Source organism: Bacillus rossius, chromosome 6 (genome assembly GCF_032445375.1).
Source record: "Bacillus rossius redtenbacheri isolate Brsri chromosome 6, Brsri_v3, whole genome shotgun sequence".
Classification (NCBI taxonomy): domain Eukaryota; kingdom Metazoa; phylum Arthropoda; class Insecta; order Phasmatodea; family Bacillidae; genus Bacillus; species Bacillus rossius.
In genome coordinates, this window is record NC_086334.1 from 26,538,369 (window position 1) to 26,558,467 (window position 20,099).

General features: G+C 33.5%; 1 protein-coding gene across 4 annotated transcripts in view; it reads right to left on the bottom strand.

Annotated features, from left to right (window-relative positions):
• The window catches only part of LOC134532891 (E3 ubiquitin-protein ligase Bre1), a 59,079-nt gene that overhangs the window by 14,429 nt on the left and 24,551 nt on the right, over positions 1-20,099 (bottom strand). For 3 of the 4 annotated variants that reach the window (XM_063369905.1, XM_063369902.1, XM_063369904.1), the window contains exons 9-13: positions 17,299-17,556; positions 15,349-15,537; positions 14,092-14,288; positions 13,416-13,569; positions 10,054-10,218 (exon numbers count right to left, since the gene is read on the bottom strand). In XM_063369905.1, the coding sequence (XP_063225975.1) occupies positions 10,054-10,218; positions 13,416-13,569; positions 14,092-14,288; positions 15,349-15,537; positions 17,299-17,556 (963 nt within the window). The remainder of the gene's footprint in view (positions 1-10,053; positions 10,219-13,415; positions 13,570-14,091; positions 14,289-15,348; positions 15,538-17,298; positions 17,557-20,099) is intronic. The other variant, XM_063369906.1, reaches the window with a different exon arrangement.

Consider the following 20,099-nt stretch of genomic DNA (forward strand, 5'->3'; position numbering starts at 1 on the left):
AAAAGAGGCAAATAATCAGTAATGTTCTTTAAGAAAAACTAAAACTTATGTGCTAAGAATTTGCAAATTAACTAATAGTTGAAATTTGAAATCTATAAAAGAATTTTTACCCATTCTGCAAAGTAGAAGAAAAAAAAACATTAAAACACAAAACACACAAATGTTTCTTACACAAAACTACTTAATTTACAAGATACATAAATTTTAGTCAATACAATCAAGCAATTAACCTCATGAGACCACTATTAGAAAATAAATACATGTTTCTGATATACTATAGAGAAAAAAACCAGACCAAATTAGTTACGTTAGAAAATATAATTTGTAAAATAATAGAGTGAGTAAGAGAATGTTTATTTTAGTAACCACCAGTAACCAATATTAGTACTATTATGTTAAGTTATAAGTTGGAGGAGGCTAGCATTATAACTGTGATAGTAACAAATTTTTTATTATTGCATATACTAGAATAATGTAACTAGAAAAGTTCATAAATTTTACAATTTATGTCAGGCCAGGCACACAAAAGTAAATGTGAACACTACACACATCAAAATTAAATTTGTTAATAAGGTGTGCGTAGGTTAAAACATCAATCTACACTGTTAAACCATTTCCCATGCTTGGATTAGATTGAACTACATTATACTTGCATAACTTCATTTAGAGCACTGTATTTAAAATGAATAGTGTTTTTCATCAAGAACTATTCAAACCAGTGCTTACCACAAAATGAAAAATTAAGAATATAGTAAAATAAAGAATACAAATTTAAACAAATCATGCAGTTTCAGCACTGAAAATATCAGACTAGGAACTACTTAGGTAATCTGAGTAAAACACATGCGAAAGATCGCAATCATCCTTAAAAAATGGATAGAGCATTTAAAGACAACTTGTAAATGTCTGGAGGAAAACATTCTCCACAAGTAATAAAATATTTAATTGATAAAAAAATTTGGTAGGCATTGAAATACAAAAGGGGTAAATATGTAGTTTAGTGGTATTTGCGAAAAAAAAATGTTAAAAATTCGAAAATACTTTTATTCTATGCTCTGACCTCCTCTTTTCATTAAACCCGGCAGAGATAAGAAATTCCAAATACTTACGGAGATATCGAATTTTATAATTTTCATAGTTGGGCGATATTTGTTAAAAAATTTTTTAAATTCCGAAAATACTTTTACTCTATTCTCTTTAACTTCCTCTTTTCATTAAACCCGGCGGAGATAAGAAATTCCAAATACTTTAGGAGATATAGAATTTTTTTAATTTACATCACAATACCTGTGCATTCATGCGGCATTCACAATTGTTTCTTGTTTACGAGTATGAATTTTTTTTTTTTCGCGACGTAGGTGAACGACTACATTTTCTACAAATGGCAAAGGAATTTTACCCGCCTCTAACTTAGGTGAGTTTTTAACGTTTCAAATTTTAATGTTTTATTTGTTATTTGGATATTGTTGCGCAAGTAATAAGTAAAAAAAAATTACGTGAGTTCCTACTGTTCATCCTTTGTCCCGGTTTGTTTGGTCAGGTCAGATACATTATAAATACTTTAAAACTAAACAACCATTAAAATTAATTCACATTATTTTTAATGTCCCGCTTGGTTTGAAAGTATTTATAATGTAACTGACCTGACATAATCTACCATTTTAATTAATTAGGCATTCACGAACACATGGCAAAATAAAAAAATGGCCACGGTCAAATGATTGCACAGGTCTTGTATAGCAAAATAAGAATGGCAATATCTCCTAAAGTATTTGGAATTTCTTATCTCCGCCGGGTTTAATGAAAAGAGGAAGTTAAAGAGCATAGAATAAAAGTATTTTCGGATTTTTAACATTAATTTTTCAGAAATACTGCTAAACTACATATTTACCACAAAAGGTTATTATCTACGAAATAGAATAATATTTTTAATGAAAACTAAAAACTTCCACCCTTTTGTTTGCTAATACAAACCATATTGAAATGTAATTCTTGCCTTATGCGAATACAGGCGAGTCACTGTTTGATTCAGTCCTATCACTGAAGGAAATATTTCTTTAATGAATAACTTCAATAGTTTTATATTTACTTAGTCAGGTGGGCTAATATTATTTTGAATAATTTTTAATTTGCATTGTGAACAAAAATAATTTTACTTTTATTTGATTATTATTATTATTGTGTATTTATGTGACAGACAGTCTAACAGACACACCACAATTCTTACGATTTGCCCAACACACAGAGCTACCAATAATATTAGATATAAAAAAAATTATTTGCTTATTAATTTCATATTTATGCACCTAAAAATTCATTGAAGACATACGTCTTGAACTTCGCCACGTAATACCGACCTGACAACAGCGCCGGCCATTTATCCTGAATGTAAATCAGAGCGAAAATCACTATAGCGTGCCAACATGCTGTAGCCACTACATCTTATTTAATCTGAGCTCTGCTAAGTAGTTACAGTATTCTGTTCCTGTGTAGAAAAGATAGCGGCAAAAGTGTTGTTTCACATTATGTCTACTGGCTGGACACATCTTAGTTAGGCAGACATTGACCTTAATAGTCACAAGGCGGGGTGGCCTTAAATAGATCTCATCGCTGTGTGACAATAAGACATGGTAAAAGTCTGCATTTGTTTAAGAAGAAATAAATAATAAAAAAAAAATGATATGAAACATTTACATTACAACTAAACAACTAAAACTCAATAATTTACAATGGAACTATTTACCACTAACCATTACCAACTTACCATTTCCATCACTTATATAAATTCATAATAATGATTTTGAAATATCACTAAATGATAAAAATCATATTTTAAAAAAAAATTAAGACAATTTTAAGTACCAGAGACATTACAACTTTATAATAAACAAGCTACATAATAAACGACTAAAAATGATATATTGAGAATGTACTATACATCTATACTATACAAAATCTCACAAGTCCTTCACGCTCCAAACTTTTTTGCCACTCACTGCACCTATCTGCCGCATGCGTCTCACTTATGGAGCACAATGGTGTAGTAATTAAGACACTAGCATTGCATTCCAGAGAACACAGGGTTCCGATTCTGTTCCAGCTATCCTGAAATCACTCCAGGCAAATATTGGGATGGGTCCACCGCTGATAGCTTCCACAACACCCTTGATCTGTCTTAGTGAGCTACCATCTGTAACAACTTTGCTGCCAACAAGATGTTAAGACAAAAAGTTTCACTTCTATTAGAACTACTGAAAATTACTTCTTTTAAGAGTTGCCAACCTTCTGAAGTGACTATCAGTATTGCTGATGAAAAATTTAAGGGAAGGGGGCTGAGGGGGGAAAGAGGATGAATAAATGAATCCTAACATCTCGTTGACATCGGGATCATCAGAGACCATGAAGCGCTGAAAGGTGATAAGATCCAAACAACGTACTGACAGAATGAAACAAGAAAACCCACCAGCAACTTCCATCTCTTGCGACCCTGCCAATAATCGTAACTGGATAACCTTGGAGGGAGGCCTGCGATTGACCACTCAACCAGCGAGGACAGAAGAGGAGAGGGGGAGAGGAAAGAAAGGTTAAAGTAGTTGTAGGAAGGAGTGGAAAGCAGATGAGTGTAAACAATTTTTACTATGCTGATATTGTTACTACATTCAACATCTGAAAGTAGCAAGGTTACAATTTTCTTCACTGACAAACATGAAAACAAATATAAGCATTCAGTATGCTTTTAACCGTATCTGAAACTGCTGATTCAGTCTGACATTTATCTCAGAATCACGCACATTCTTAGCATGATCTCCTGCAGAGTGCGGAAGCTTGTGATAAATCAAAGTAATGTCTGTAACAACTCTCTGGTCATCTTTTGCTAAAAATAATATGATTTGATTTCAACTGACTTATATGCCCATATTCAACATGTTTCTATTTGTAGTTCATGTGGCAACAACAGTCATAAATACAAGCAACTAAATGTGAGACACAAAATGGTTTTCAAAATGGCTATTCTTATGAATGCCTTCTTCTATACTGCCCTTTTAAAATCAATTGCTATTGAACTTTTCCTGCTACATTAAAAAAAATCATCACTCAAAATATTAGACATGGACACTATGCAAACAGTTAACAGTGACCCTACAAACCATCAACACCAAACAGTTTTGCACCTTGATAACTGCATCATGTTGCCATCTATAAGCCTGTAATTTATAACATGAACTTTAATAGTTTACGTGCATGAACTAACGCATGTTTTCCGGTACTTTTTCCACATTACTGCTAAAGTATTAAAAAAAAAAATGTAATTGTTTGAATTAAAAAGTTAGTAGCTTACCTTCCAAATAAGGGTAGTTTCAGCATAAAACAACCATAGGAAATATGTAAAATTAATAGCAGTTAGCTTCAATCTTTCTAATGCCATTTTAAAAGTTACTGAAGTTATGTCATTAAACATTTATTTCAAACATTGTTTTACATTATGTTAACTAAGCCTAACTTGACGAATGGTGTTCTCATTCAAATGTTTAGTTAAAATATTTGTTAAGTTGTGTTGGTTGGCTTAGTGGCATAAGTGTGAACTATCCAATTTTAGAAATGCATGTCACTCAACTAAATACTTAAGAACTATACATTTGCAAATGTACTTTGTAGACTGTAAAGAAGACGAAGTGCGACTCTCAAAATTAATTTCACATGAATGGTATTACATCCATTATGATTTAGTATTTTGATAGAATTATAATGGAGAGTGGTCTAATATTAGAGCGTAAACTAGTATTTGTAAGCTGTCTTATATTTGGGCTTTGTCTTTCTTTTGGGAGATGTCTTACATTCAGAAGTTGTCTTACATTCAAGAATAGTCTTACATTCATTAATAATCTTAAATTTGATAGAAGACTTACATTCTAGAAAAGTGTTACATTTGAGAAAATTCTTACATTAGAAAATATTCTTACAATAGAGAATAAATAGTCTTAAACTAAAGAATAGTCTTATATTAGAGAATAGTTTTAAACTAAAGAATAGTCTTACATTCGAAAATAGATTTTCATCCATGAGTTGCCTTTTATTTTGGGAGTTGGTTTACAATCAGGAGTAGACTTACGTTCAGGAGCAGTTTTATATTCAGTAATAGCCTTATAATATTCAGGAAAAGTTAGTATTATATTCAGGAATCATCATATTTAAGATTATACTATTTGGGTTTATATTAAATTTTAATGATTTTAGTGCTAAACATTTAAGAATTGAATTTTATTGTTTATAATTTTTGAAGCTGTATTAAGTTTTTTGGAACATTGTAGATTTAATAACTATGGTTATTATGTTCACATGCAACACTGCATAATAAAAACAAATTTTTCAGGGTGGGAAAATGTGTAGCAAGTATAAGCAAAGCAAGCATAGATGAAAAACCATTTTTTATTCCTTACCATGAAACAGTAATTTTTTCATGCAAAAAACCAAATGTATAACCAAAAGTATTAAATATAATAGGTATAAACATTTTTAAAATGGCCAAAAAAATTTCTATTTTACTTTATAACAAAGTAAAATATGGATACTCTAATTTGATTTACAAATCAAAAAAATTACTTTGATAATCAGGAATATGCTAGAAATAATTTTTTTTCTTCAAATCCAAACATTTTTGTGGACTATAGCTGATGACAAATTACCATAAAGAAGTGTACATACAAATATTTGCATTATTACATCTTGTTAGATCAAATAAAAGCAATAATAATATCAAGCAGAGTAAGGCTGAATATTATATACACATATATACAGGAGCGCAAATCTGTAGAATTCGCAAGGGGCCCCTGCGTATCCTGAGAGTTTTGTATGTGGGTTTTACCAGACACAAGTCATCTCTATGTAGGGTGCTTGTATGTTGTATACTGCCCCTCACATTGATTAGCCTATATCATACATGCAGCCCCCCCCCCCCCCCCCTGATTTATGCCAACCATGCATGCATGCATACATTGGTGAGAAATACTGTGCAAAGTGTTGCATCCCCTCCATTGCTATCCTATTAAATATTCTATTTTGAAAGAAATATTAGTTTTTTACCTTTAATATAATAAACCTGTAGTTTGAGGGGCCTGCCTACCCGAGAATACATACAGTATGCAGAGGTTCAGATAAAACCATGCAATATGAAAACTATTCAAAATATCAGTGTGGTGTCTTAACGAAAAGCATTTAACAATAAGCTGAGGGTGGATGAGAAGTTCTGTTTCAATATTTTGTTTTTAACTGTATTTTCATAAGAGTAAAATTAGCTAAAATGCCTGAATTCAGAATAATTTTTAAGCACGAACAACTAAGTATGACATTCTTGAAAGCACTCAAGGGACTTGCATTGCACCTTAACTTAATTTCTCCACCATACAATGCACTACAAGACGACTGCACGCTAGTCCAGAGTCTTGCGCTTAGAAATGATACCGTGCTAGAAGCACCTGCGAGCATCACACTTTATCATCCCGCCTCACTAACACAGATACACCTCTGACTAGGTGGGACCATGAAAAACAAAAAAAAATATTTAATCATCCCCAATAAACAGCTTTCAACGATGCACTATATACACACAATGGTCATGCCCCTTTAAATTGTCAAACCTGGTTGTTATGTATTTATCTTGTAAAGATGTGACCCAGGGACACTAACTGTTAGACAAATTAATTTATGATTCAAAAAAATAAAACAATTATGTAGTATGAACAAAAATCACAGTCACATATACTCAATTCTTCCAAGTATAAATTGATAATGTTTTTTTTTTAAATAAAAATAAGCCATATTTTCAAGAAGCGTCACTATGGGCTCAGTGACATAAGGATACTTCTTCAATCCTGGTTTTAAATAGTGCATTATAGTACGTACTTGCAAGTAAAACTTAAACCTATTGAAGCTGGGTATAAAATACAAATATGACACCAGGGAAAGAAAAATAAAAGCTGTATTTATGTATTCTCTATTTCATCTTTAAGTATTTTCACCCAAATCATAACCACGAAAAAATACCAAATTATTTATCGAAAAACCTTTTTTCTGTGTGTGGTCACAGAATATTCAGTTAATGTTTAATGTTGAGTTATACATTTTTTGAGAAAATTCAGGATGTCCTATTAATGTTAAATGCATTTCAATTTTTTTGAAGGAAAAAAAAAGAAGGAAAAAATACATTAATATGTTTTCTGGTGAAAACATATTTTGTATTCCATCTCCTATAAACATATAAGAGAGCGTTCAAACTAAATGGACCATAATTTAGGGCATGTACTTGCTGGTTAATGCACAAAACAGTCTCGAAGTGTTGTGGACAAGAAATACTTGTGAGCACAGGGGAACACACAAGTCTTGACTGAATCCAGACATAAACACCTGGGCTGGCATTCTTCGGACCACCTCTCTGACCTAACATTCTTCCACAATGATCAGATAATTTTAAAAAATTGTTCCTGTACTTAAGTACGTGCATTAGAAGTTATACTTACTTGGCACAGTAAAAAACTAACTTTAATTTTGCATGCAAATAATTAATAGATATAAAATAATAAAAGAACTAGTAAGATTTTATAAATACGCTTGGTAAGGTATAAATTCAATGAAATAAAAAAATTAAACAAATACTCAGTAGGTATTCAATTTTAATATTAACATAATTATAAAATTATTTAATTTAGTAACATAATCAAGATAAATTTTAATTGATAATGAAAAAAAAAAAATGCTGAATATTTGTTCTAATTTATTAATTTTAATTATTTATTAAATAAAAATGTAATAATTTATAATCCAGGAGAATACTACACTTTCCACAGACACTCCCTGCCAGCAACAATGGAAGCTTACCGGCAACCTGACATCATTATACATATGAGAACATAACCTCACTTATATAAACACCCTTGAAAAAGTTTATAAACACAATTTCTAACACTAATAATATTCACAATAAATAAATGTTGTTAATGATATGGTTCAGTATTCAATAACAATCGCACATAAACAATTTTTATTTGTATGTAGCCTTTTTTGTATGTTGCCTTTTTTTGGTATGTATGTAACCTTTTTTTCATCCTGTGAAAATTTCCTTGCATGATGCGAGCGCATCGTAAAAATTCACTCTTATAATTTTTCCATAATGTGCCCAAAGAAGTATAACTTCAATAATAATAATAATAATAATAATTTGAAAACACAATTTTTTTCTTATTTTTATATCAAATATATACTATTTTTATAACATAAATTTAAGAAATCAAGTTTAAAATTATCCATCATAACAAATTTTTATATTCCAACCACTTTGGACTTGGACATAAGCGTTAAAATATTTTATTTTTTATTTCTATGCTTAATGTGTACTTGATACAAAATATTGCTCGTGCAATACTGCTAGGGAACAACACAATTCAGTTTTCTAGAGGTACACTTGAACTAAACATACACCATTACAGAATAATCAATAGAGCTCAACTACAGGGTGGCCACTCTTCTGGGATAATAAAATTCCTGGTTTTTTCCAGGTTTTTTCAAGGGTTGTTTTTATCAATATTTGCATACAATTTGTATTTTTGTTACACAAAGCACACACAATATGATGTTTTATTGGCGTTAAACAATAGACAACTTAACTATAGGCTTAAAAATTAAATCAATGAACTTGCTTAAAACAAAAACTACCACCAACAAAAAAATTTATAATCTCACGTCACAAAAATTACTTGACACCAAACGCACGTGTTTTGCCCCTCTTGCGTGGCTGGCTAATGTTGTTCTTCCCATCCATGCTACCGATATTGATTTGAACATTATACAAATTGCAAATAGCGTTTGTCCTGCACTTTGGATCTTTCTCCACCCATTCAAACTCTTCCGTATATTTGTCATTGTATGTGGTGACCGAACTCGTTGACATTTTGATAGTCTGCGCCAATTACACGTAAGATTAAAAAATTCAAAACAACGTCCCGCACAACTAAACTTTTAAAAAAACTCGAGAAAAGTATCCGTGATACCGTGACGCAACAACATGAGCGCAAAGTAAAAACAAATATACATACAAAACTAGTGCTACCAACATGCCGTGCGAGAAATTACTACCACCCTACAACAACACTTTCAGCCAAAATGCTGTTGCTTTTGAATACAGAAACATAATAAGTATGGAAGTCTGAATTGTTAACGGTTTCTTACGCACTACAAAAGTTTTTAAATGCAAAATGAACAAATTAACTTTCACAAAATATAGCTCACGAGCATACTGTCGTGCTTCGACGGGTGGTGAACGTGCTCATTTAACAGCCGTATGTTATTGCGATCGTTACTTCATAAAAAAAATTCCCGGTTCTAATAAAAATTCCTGGTTGATTCCAGGTATTCCTGGTTTTTTTTAAAGAAATCCTGGCTATTTCCTGTATTTCCCGATTTCCCGGTTGGCTGGCCACCCTGAACTACTAAAAATTCAAATGCCAAGAAATTTAAGCTTTATACGTATAACCAAAAATAATACACTTGTCTGTATAACATTCAAATTTGATTACCTGTACTGTTTTAGCTTCAACAAAAACTCATATATTTAATCAATTTGCAAACTATAAATACAAAATTATTTAATTTTTAACAAAAAATTAATTTTAATTTAAAACATATTTAAGACGCCCTAGTAATTAAATGCTTAATAACTCACACCAAAACATACAAAAATTGTCTAAAGTGATTGTAAAAAATCATTAATATGTTAGTGCTAGGACAAAATTTCTTGAATACTGTGCATGCCTCAAAAAAGCAAATCTTATGATTTTTATGTGTTAAAAAAATTAAAAACAAACATGAGTAAACCCAACACAACCAACCACTCCAATTGCTGTACAGTCAAAAATAAAGATCAAACATTTAACTCAAACTATTTTAGTTAAAGAAATACCTGAAGAGTATGTCACAGAGGAAAGATGATGCATAAGCAACCGAATGAAAGCCGCGACCCCCAATACCATGATGTATGGCAGGCTATGAGCAGTAACAACTTACAAACGGTCTCATGAGGTTAAAGTTGCTCTGTGAAGTCCAACTGCCATCTACCTGTTTCTGGGACGCCACCTGTTTCTGAAGCTGGTAAGCCTGCTCTTCAAGCTGCTTGATTTTACGCATTGCATCTTCATCACAAAGTTTTTTGCGCTCTTCGCGTTTGTTGTCCTGGCAAATAAACATTAACTATAAATTAAGTATACACTAAAAACACACAACACACCAAAAAAATACAAACAGGCTACTGAAGTACAGAGAGCGTGATGGTTCTGGGACACTGTAAACAAACGAGCACCATCTTTGTTCTGGCAGTGTGGGACCACATGGCGAGGTGGGCTTTTCACCACATGGTTGGCACAAAGCGAGGGTTGTTGTCCTCGTCTTCTTGTGACGTCACAGGCGGCCATCTTAGTTAATTTTTCCGAAGCTAGTGCAGGGTTATTTTTAAGAATAAAAATCTTTTTTTGAGGCCTGGTTATTACCCATAGCTCGAAATTAGTTGTTTTTTGACCCTCTGACTCTTCCCCCCCCTTCCCCCCAACACCACATTAACACTAAGGTCTTAAGTTATCAAAATATTATATTGTCAGAGGTTCTTTATATGTATGCAAAATTTCAAAACATTTGGACATCAAAAAGTGGATAAAAATTGAATGGAATGATTTTATTACATAGTCCATTCATACATACACACAGGTGAAGCTAATAAAAGTGTGGTACAAATAGAGTACCTGTATTCATAATCACAGATTATCTGTTACATATAAAAAGCAGGCATATGTATACCAGTATGTTGCAAAAAACAAAGCCAAACTTCCGAATAAATTTTTTTGGTTTTATACATGTTTTAAACCAATTTTAATTTTTAATTTTTTGTGAATGAGTACCACTTGCTATGCAGTAAAATAACATGGAAAACACACTTAAAAAACATGAACTACTACACAAAACACAGTTAATCTGTTATGGTACTCCTTTACGGACAGCTACAATACCTAATAAATCTAAATTTCTGTACGATATTAAAGTAACTACAGTAGAACCCCGATTTAACGAAGTGCTACGGTTACCGAAAATGTTTACTCTAAATCGATGTTTCGTTAAATCCGATTTACCGATTTTCAATGACCCCCGCACTCATAATCGCGTACCTACGTTTCCATATCGTAGACAGGGTCGACGCTGATATCTTGTGCTGCCGTGCTATCTCAGACTTCGTCAACTTTCCATCTTCAACGTTTTTGATCTCGCTCGTACGGCCCCCCGGTTCGTACGTACACCTCGGTCGTACATACAGATTTTTAGAAACCGTGAAAAATGAGGCATAAAAAAAAGTTTAAAAATATGTAAAGTGTAAGAAATACGTTAAAGTTTATTAAAATACAGTCGCAACCTGCAGCGTTTATAACAAAAACGAGCTACATACACATTGCGTCACAGTAAAAAATTTAAAAAAAAAGGCCTCAAATTGATGGAAATTTACCGTCCATAGCGCGCCGTACGCGGAGAAAGGTCATTACTCGGTCAGCTGCTGTTACGGCGCGGCGTGGCCGCCGGCTGACTCTCTTTGTTCGCTCAGCTGCGCAGCACTTATAAAAAACGTATTCCAAAAACTAAACACCGCGCACAAAGCTCTTACTGAGAATATAGAGCTGTAGCAAACCGTATGTATTCGGTACTGAGTAACGGGTGCGCCATCTAGTAACGAGTAACGAAACGTTACACACTGCTGAATCTCGTTACTCGCATTTTTCGTATGTTTTACGCATGCGCGCGCATATTCGATGAATTTGCGTTACAAAGAACGATGTTTGTTTATTAAGTAAAGTATAATTTGGAAATTCGCCGTCAAAGTTTTTTACTGTTTATTAAAGGTATTGTGTGTGTAAACAAAGTTTGAGATTGGAACAGAAACAACGTAAGAAAGTATTGTTTACAAATTAGAAATATGTATGTTTTTGTTTTTTATTATCGCGTATTTTCAGGTTTTTTTGTTATTATCATTTTAAAAGAGATAATATAAAAAAGCTGCATTAATGAGATTTAATTGTATCTTGGTTAACAAAAACTGTTAATTATCAAATATTGTTAATTGTTTATATTCTATTTATTATTGTTTACGCGACGTCATAATGAACGCGTACGCAATACCCAATACGACTCGATTCGTTGGTGCAACATAACATAGCTTTTTAATGCGGTTTCAGAAGTAACGAGTAACGTAACGATACGATAGTAACGAGTACTAATTGTTATAGTAACGAATACATACGGGTACACTTTTTTTCGTTACTTTTACACATCTAGAGAATAATGATAATGGCGTATTGGTGTGACGTGGTCACAAGTTGAAAAAACCTGGAGGATGGGAAAGGGAATATTTGGAAACGTGTGATTATTGGCTAGCACTGTTACTATGCGGGCGTATTTGGAAGAAAAACGTGATCAGTCAAGCCAAGGAAGAAGAAGGGGGAAGGGGATGCGGACAAAGAAACCCTTCATGACGTCATGTGTCGCGGACAGTCTATCTATCCAGGCGCGCGCAATGGCACGCACCTACGCAATTCAGTTACAGCGCCCGGAGTTTTTAAGCAATTTGAACAATTTTTTTAATTTTTTCGTATTTGGACAGATGATGCAAAGGCACATATTAATATATAGTACCTCCATTCTATTACTGACACCACAGAGTGTATTTTTTAATAAGATTCCATTACTATTTACTTGCATTTTTTGGAAATCTATATTATTATTTTAATAAATTGGTGATTTTTGTTGGTTCCTGAAAACCTTTACGTTAAATAGCTGTTTTCGTTAAATCCGTGTTCGCAAAATCGGGGTTCTACTGTATTTCAAATAAATAATTTAAAAGTGTACAGTTGAATATCAAATTATTCAATTCAAATTCAAAATTTTTTAATTCGCACAGACCTTACACTCGTTTAATTTTTAACAGCAAGCACACACATTATGAATAAACATTATCACATATTGACAAAACTAAATATTTGAAAAGAAAATACAGAGATAATTAATATATGAGTAACAAGTATAATTTATTTTAACATAGTCTTAAAACCATAGAAAATGCATACTGTATGATTTAATATATATTTAAAAAAAACTAATAAACTGTTTTCAAGGTTCATGGTTTCTCAAAATTATCTCCAACAAATGCTGGAAAGATCCTATAATAGAGACCATGGCCAAATTCTTCTCCAAAAACACTGATTTGTGCTGTTGTGTAGTACAGTTTATAAAGAACTCACAGTTTACACGACTATAAGATTGAAATAAAATTTCCCTTTGTGCACTCACCCATAAAATATCAGAGACACAGAGAAACTGCTGAAAGAAGGTCCTACCTGCAACTTTTTCAACTGCTGGCGAATGTCGTCCAGCTCGGCTCTAGTCTTTTTTTCAGCTGCCATGAGCTGCACTTTGTCGCGCTGTTCCTTGCTCACGCCCTTGTACATGTCCAGCAACAGCTTCATCTCTTTCTGGTCATTCAGGGCTTTCCTAGTGGCACAAATATCCATTGTCAGGGCACTTACCAGAAACCTTTGAGTACTCGAAATTCGAGTTTCAAATCTAATAATAGTGTAATAGTTGACTCGAGCTCGTTGCTTTAAAAAACTTGAAATTCAAGCATTTTTTCTTGTTCTGTACCTTTAAATAATAATGACGTTTTTTCGTTATTTCGGAATAAAAGAATTTTGAAAAGTGAAATTTTAGTTTCTAAAAATACCATATCTACACATGACATAAAATTTTCCATTCCTTCAATTTTACTAAACAATTTAAGGACACTGCAATCAGTAAGGCAAACAAGGCAAATTCATCAAGATGCACAGTTGTTAGTAACACCAAGGATTTCATCAACATACAAAATTAAACATTAATTAAATGAAGTAGTTAAGTTTTTTTTCACCCTTTTCTTAAGCTTCTACAAACTTTTTTTCAGTCACAAATTATTTACGCCTACCAACCCAACACTAAGAGGAAGATGTATTCATTACTTATAGTTATAGTAATACTTACTTAAGTTGTGCTCTAAGATCACGGACAAGTTCAGATTCAACTGCTTTAGCTTCCTTCGCACGATGTTGCTCCTTGTGATCTTTCTCAGTTTTTACATCTTTTTTGACATCCTTTTCTTTTTTAACATCTTTTTCTTTCTTCACATTTGGTGACTGCAGCTGTTTATCCTTGTCACCTTCTTTGTCACCTTCATCCCCCTATGTACAAATACAAATCAAACATAGCCCACATTTATGAAAGTGATAAATACTTTAATAACCCCAATGTTTTTTTTCCCTTAAGAGCCCACTAATAAGCAAATAAAATAAATTTGAGTATCTACAATGGTTAACAGTTCTACCAATGGTTTAATAACATGTGTTATACCTATGTTTTTTCTTAATTTCCATGTAGACAAAGTATGATGATGAAGAGAATCTGTAAAAGCTAACTGAATAAATACTAGTTAGTATAAGACTATGAACAGTCTTCATGAACAATGAACAAACGAAAATATAACTCTCTTATTATAAGCATATTCAAAAATGTAAATTTAAAATTAAAACACTTTTCCCTTTGCACGCTTCAAATACCTGGTAGAACAATTTCAAGATTTTTTTAAGCACCATCAAATAATATTTTTTACAACTTTTTTAATTATATAATATGAAACAGACCTACTATCCTCAGGATCATGTTGATTTTTTTTGTTAGAAAGCTAAGCGAACTGAAATGTCACCATTTGTATCTCATTCGATTTAATTCTGTCACATGCAAGCACACTCATTTACCAAAAATACACGAACTGCCGCTAACTTATATAAAAACACACATTGTTTAGAAACGACTCGTGCGCCGACTATTGTAAAATGGTTGTACTTATTCAGAAACCTTCGCAGGTGTGTGCCGCATAACAACTTATCAAAGTTGCATCGTAATTGAAGGAAAGGTTTAGGAACCCCTACGGGACAAACAAACATACATACATACATACACACACACACACACACATATATGTATGTGTGTATAAATGTATATATACATACACACATATATGTGTGTGTTTGTCTATATATATTTATATATAAAGTGGTTCATCAAAAACCAAAAACAAGTTAGCATAAGGCTGTTGGAAATTAAAGTTTTGTGACTTCAGCATCGTTACTGTTTTAGGGACTTTCGTGACCTGCAAAATCGCTAATCCAGCACTGTCGCTGGCTGGCCCGAACGTGCCGGATTAAAGAGCAGGAGACGTGAGGGGAACTGTCAAATGCGCACCTCCGTCTCCTCCTCGCCGCCCTCCTTGCTGGGGCCGGCACCCTGCTCCTCCTTGACCTGGGCGGGGCCCGGGGCGGACCCCCCCGCATCCTCCTCCTTGCACGGCGACTCCGACGACGAGCCCTCCTTGCCCTCCTGCGAGGACTGCTGCCCCAGCTTGGTCGCCAGGTCCTCCAGCTCCTTCTTCAGCTACCGTCACACACGTCACACACCATCACCTCAGCATCCCTACTTCTGTACGTGCCGTTTCAATACGTACTGTAATTACAATTATTTATTAACATAACAAAAACATTAACCCTGCAGACAAACAATATTTACAAAAAACCAGAAAAAAACACTCCACAGGATCACGCATACAGAATTAGTCCTTAGTCGACAGAACTATAGATTGTGAAGCCTTCAGCATAAAACTGCTGGCATTCTCACATTTTTTGGTTATGGTGCAGTTTTATTTAACAGATGTATAGATGGATAGAAAACAAACAATAGTTACAAAAATGACATTGTATGCTGACATTTTTCATTTTTTTCTTGCAATATTTGAACCCAAATTTTCTATATGTATCTCTATGTGAGTTTTTATGGGCATCAATTTCAAAGTATTCCAAGTTTTTTGACGTGAATTGATTCTTAGTATTTTTGAAAAAGTGAAAAATTTGTGTTTATACAAAAGCTAAAATTTAAAATAAATTTTGCATTATCGCAAATGTAATAAATTAATGTCCCTACTAATGTAATAACATTAATACATAAAGTAAAATATACATAATACCAAACTTAAACTAGCTAAACTAGTAAATAAATACTTTCTCTATGGAAAGCAATACGGTAAACTACTTGTTTCACAATTATATTTTTAAAGATGGTAGGCGGGACTTCACTGAAAAAATAGCAGCAAAGAGAGAGAGGAAGTGGGAGGGACTCTGCAACAACTCCATAGTACTAGAGAAGCTCTCGGAAATACAAAACGATAAATAAACCAGTATCCATGTGTTCAATCAAAGAAATACAATTTATGTCATGTTATTTATAATGCAATAGGTTGATTTAATTACTGAACAAGTCTTCAAACCAAAATGCAAAATGAACCTAAATTTCTTGAAAAAAAAAAAAAAAACCACAACACTTTTAAGACAAAATAACTTTCCCTTTTCCAAATCTAAGTCTTCAGAACTCCCTTTTCTTAATACATATCTTTTTTAAATTGTAATATTTGAGCTTATAGTTGCTGTACTCAAGTTTTCTTTATTTCAAATGGAATACTGCCGGATTCATGTAACATACATATTAAGTCTCTCATTTTACAGCTTCAGTAAGACTGATTATTAAATACAAGTACATATTTAAGCTCATTGCATTATTATTTTTTTTTTTATTTAAATTTGTAACATGGCCACCAACAGCTGGGAACATTTTAGGTGGGCATGACATAAAAAAAAATGTTCAAAGGACATTGTAGTCCCTACAGGCATGCAAGCACCAGACCCATGTAGGCACTAAGAGCAGGTAGGCACCACCTACAAGGACAGAACTCCAACAGGTAGGCCCTACTAGCAGATAGCCAACTGACACTTGCAGGCACTGCATACTTGCAGGGACTATAACACACAAGACAACACAAAGACCAATACAATTCACAATAAGACAAAACTAGAACAGGCAAACAGATATATAAATATGAAACAAAATGATATACTAAAATAACAAGAATTTTACAATGAACATAAGTATTGGAACAGCAAGTTTAATGATTACTAAGCGAATACCATCTAATACAAAAATTGTGGTAAGAAATTAAAAAAAAAAAAGTTTTATATTTTCTACTAAACAAAGCCTAATTGCAATTTATTAATTAAGTAAACAAATGGCTATTTTATGCAGAATAAAGTGAGTGGGTCTTTCAAAATTATGCAATCAAACTGAACAGAAAAGGTAAGCGATTGTTACCTTAGGTATTTCAGTATTTGCTTCCTTGTACTTCCTCTTGTACCGATGCACCTCCCCTTTGAGCTGCTGGTTGTGGTTCTGCAGAGAGGTGATCAGGTGCCTCATCTCTCTGTTGATGGGGCCTGTCTGCTCGTTGGCAGCCAAGTTCTGCTCAAACTCAATGCGCAGCATCTCGTACTCTTTGCGCAACTGGGCCAGGATGTCTTCCAACTGGATTACCTCTGACCGCAGTTTCTTTTGCGCTATGAGCTCTTCACTCTGCCGGCAAATTAAAAGAGCCTGTGCATTTCCCTTCCAACTTCTAGATGCTATATCATAATCAACAGGTAAAATCTTTAAAATAAAGAAAATAAATATAAAATGGACGGCATAAGTAAAACTTCTTGCTTATGATATTATATTAGGAAACATAATTCTCTTTGGCTAAGGTCACAGATAAAATATATATAAAATTATGAGTGTGCTAAATTATGCTATTGCGCATGTATGTAAGTGTGCAAGTACATAAGTTTGCAAGTGTGCAAGTATGTAAATGTGCATGTGTGAAATTATGTTAAGTATGCAAGTATGCTGCATCATTTGTACCTCTCCTCTGCTTCTCTTCCGGTTTCCCCACTACATACCTAACTATTCCCTTCATGCGATCAGAATTTTTATATCGCTCAAAAATTGTAGCCCCCTCAGCAAAGAAGATTCACTTCAAAAATCATCTTAAAATAAAGCCATAATCAAATATTCCCTAGGGGTCCTCATAGCCAAGATCTTGTGGCAAGGGTCATGAGCTTGATCCCAACACCCCAGCATGACTCAAATATAGAAGCATTGAGTTGGCACCCCAGTGCCTCCAAGACCACTATATTCCTAGTGACCCCTCACCCTAAGCCTAACACAGAATCAATAAACAGGAACAAATACTTGGAAAAAAAAATCACATACACAAAATAAACTTAAGACAGTTCTAGTGCAGTTAATTCAAAAGAATATACATACTATAAAACTGTGTACACAAATGAAAAACTTCTATTTCCAAAATAAGTAACACGTGCCAAAGTGCTTCGCTCAAGTGATTGACAGAAAATTACCACCAGCCAAGCACAGCCATTCATTCTAACATGATGGATTGTAAGAGAGGCTTTAACCCTTTTAGTGCCAAAGTCCGATAAATTGGCCTTGCCTTGTTGTGCGAGAATTGCCAGGGCCGAAAAATCGGCCCGATTTTTTTTCCGTTTTCAAGACAGGTTTTTGTTACTAGCAGCGCATTCTACCTTTCTCTAATGAAGTGTCCTACTATCTAGTTCCTTTTTCTGGTAACAGGTAGCGTATGTGCCCTACTATTTAGTTCTTTTTTCTCACAACAGAGAGTATGAGTGTCATACTGCTGGACATCGCACAGCGTAAGAAACCGCGTTTTGCTGCATTTTTTATTCTAAAGAAACACTTTTCCTTTTGAAAAAAAATTGTTTCTTTTGTAAATTCTTTATTTTAATTATTTTATAAATATCATAAAACTTTTTTCCAGAAATTTCTACAAATGTTTTTTTTTCAAAGTTATGACAACAATGGTTCATTTATGTAAACGATATATGTAACTACCAGTTTCGTGGATATTACGAATTGCGTAGGATTTTTTACCGTTGGTTATTCTGCGTTGAAAATTATTATTGTAGTAGTCATAGTAAACACGTTTTCCCGCATATTTCTCAGTGGAAAGTGATGTTACTCTGTTTCAAACTAATACTACCGCGAAACTTTGTGCGATCAAGGCTTCTGTTTTCGTTTTCATAATAATGTCTCGGAAAAGAAGTTACATTGCGGGTAAAGATGACAAAGACATGCTCGACTATTTTTATTCGCTCGATAGTGATATTTGTGAAAGTGATACAACAAGCGACAACGATACAAGTACTGATGAGGAAGAGCATTTACCATCTACTTCAAACACACCGAGACTTACTCCTGTGGCTGCGGATAATTATATTCCAGCCGGTGCATCACTTCGTACGAATTCAGGCGATAGTTCAAGTGATTCGTCCGATGAAAATGAACAGACTGACGTAAATAATATAATCTGGTCTTCTTGTGAAAACTTTTCACCACCAAAACACAACATACCCCAGTTTTTAGAAAATGCTGGACCAAAACATTTACCCCCTCGAAACTCGAAGCCCATACATAGCATATTTCCAGCTAATGTTTACTTTTTCCTTACTACAGCTTCTTGTAAAGGAAACCAATAGATATGCTCAGCAGTTTTTATCACAGAACAAGGGTAAATTAGGTACAGGTTCAAGAGCTATTTCTTGGAAAAAAACTTCAGTTGTTGAAATGAAAGCATTTGTAGCATGTATAATAAATATGGGCCTCATAAAAATGCCTACACTTTACTCATATTGGTCTACTGTTCCTTCTCGCAGCATGCCATGGTTTCAAAAAATGTTTTCTCGCAATAGATTTCAACTACTTCTAAAATTTTTCCACCTATCGGATAACAAAAACCTTGGTCTACCAGGCGAATCAAACTATGATCCAGAAGGAAAATTCAAGCCAATTATTGACCACGCAAATAATGTTTTCAAGCACCACTTCACTCCATACCAAATGCTGAGCATTGATGAAAGTTTGGTCGGAACAAAGAGCCATACTTCATTACTTCAATACCTTCCCAACAAACACCACCATAGATGGGGAATAAAATTTTGGATGCTATGTGATAGTACTGTCAATTACTGCATGGGATTTTATGTATACCGTGGTGCTAAAGATCAATTAGATAAGACTAGCATAAAACTATATGGTCTTGG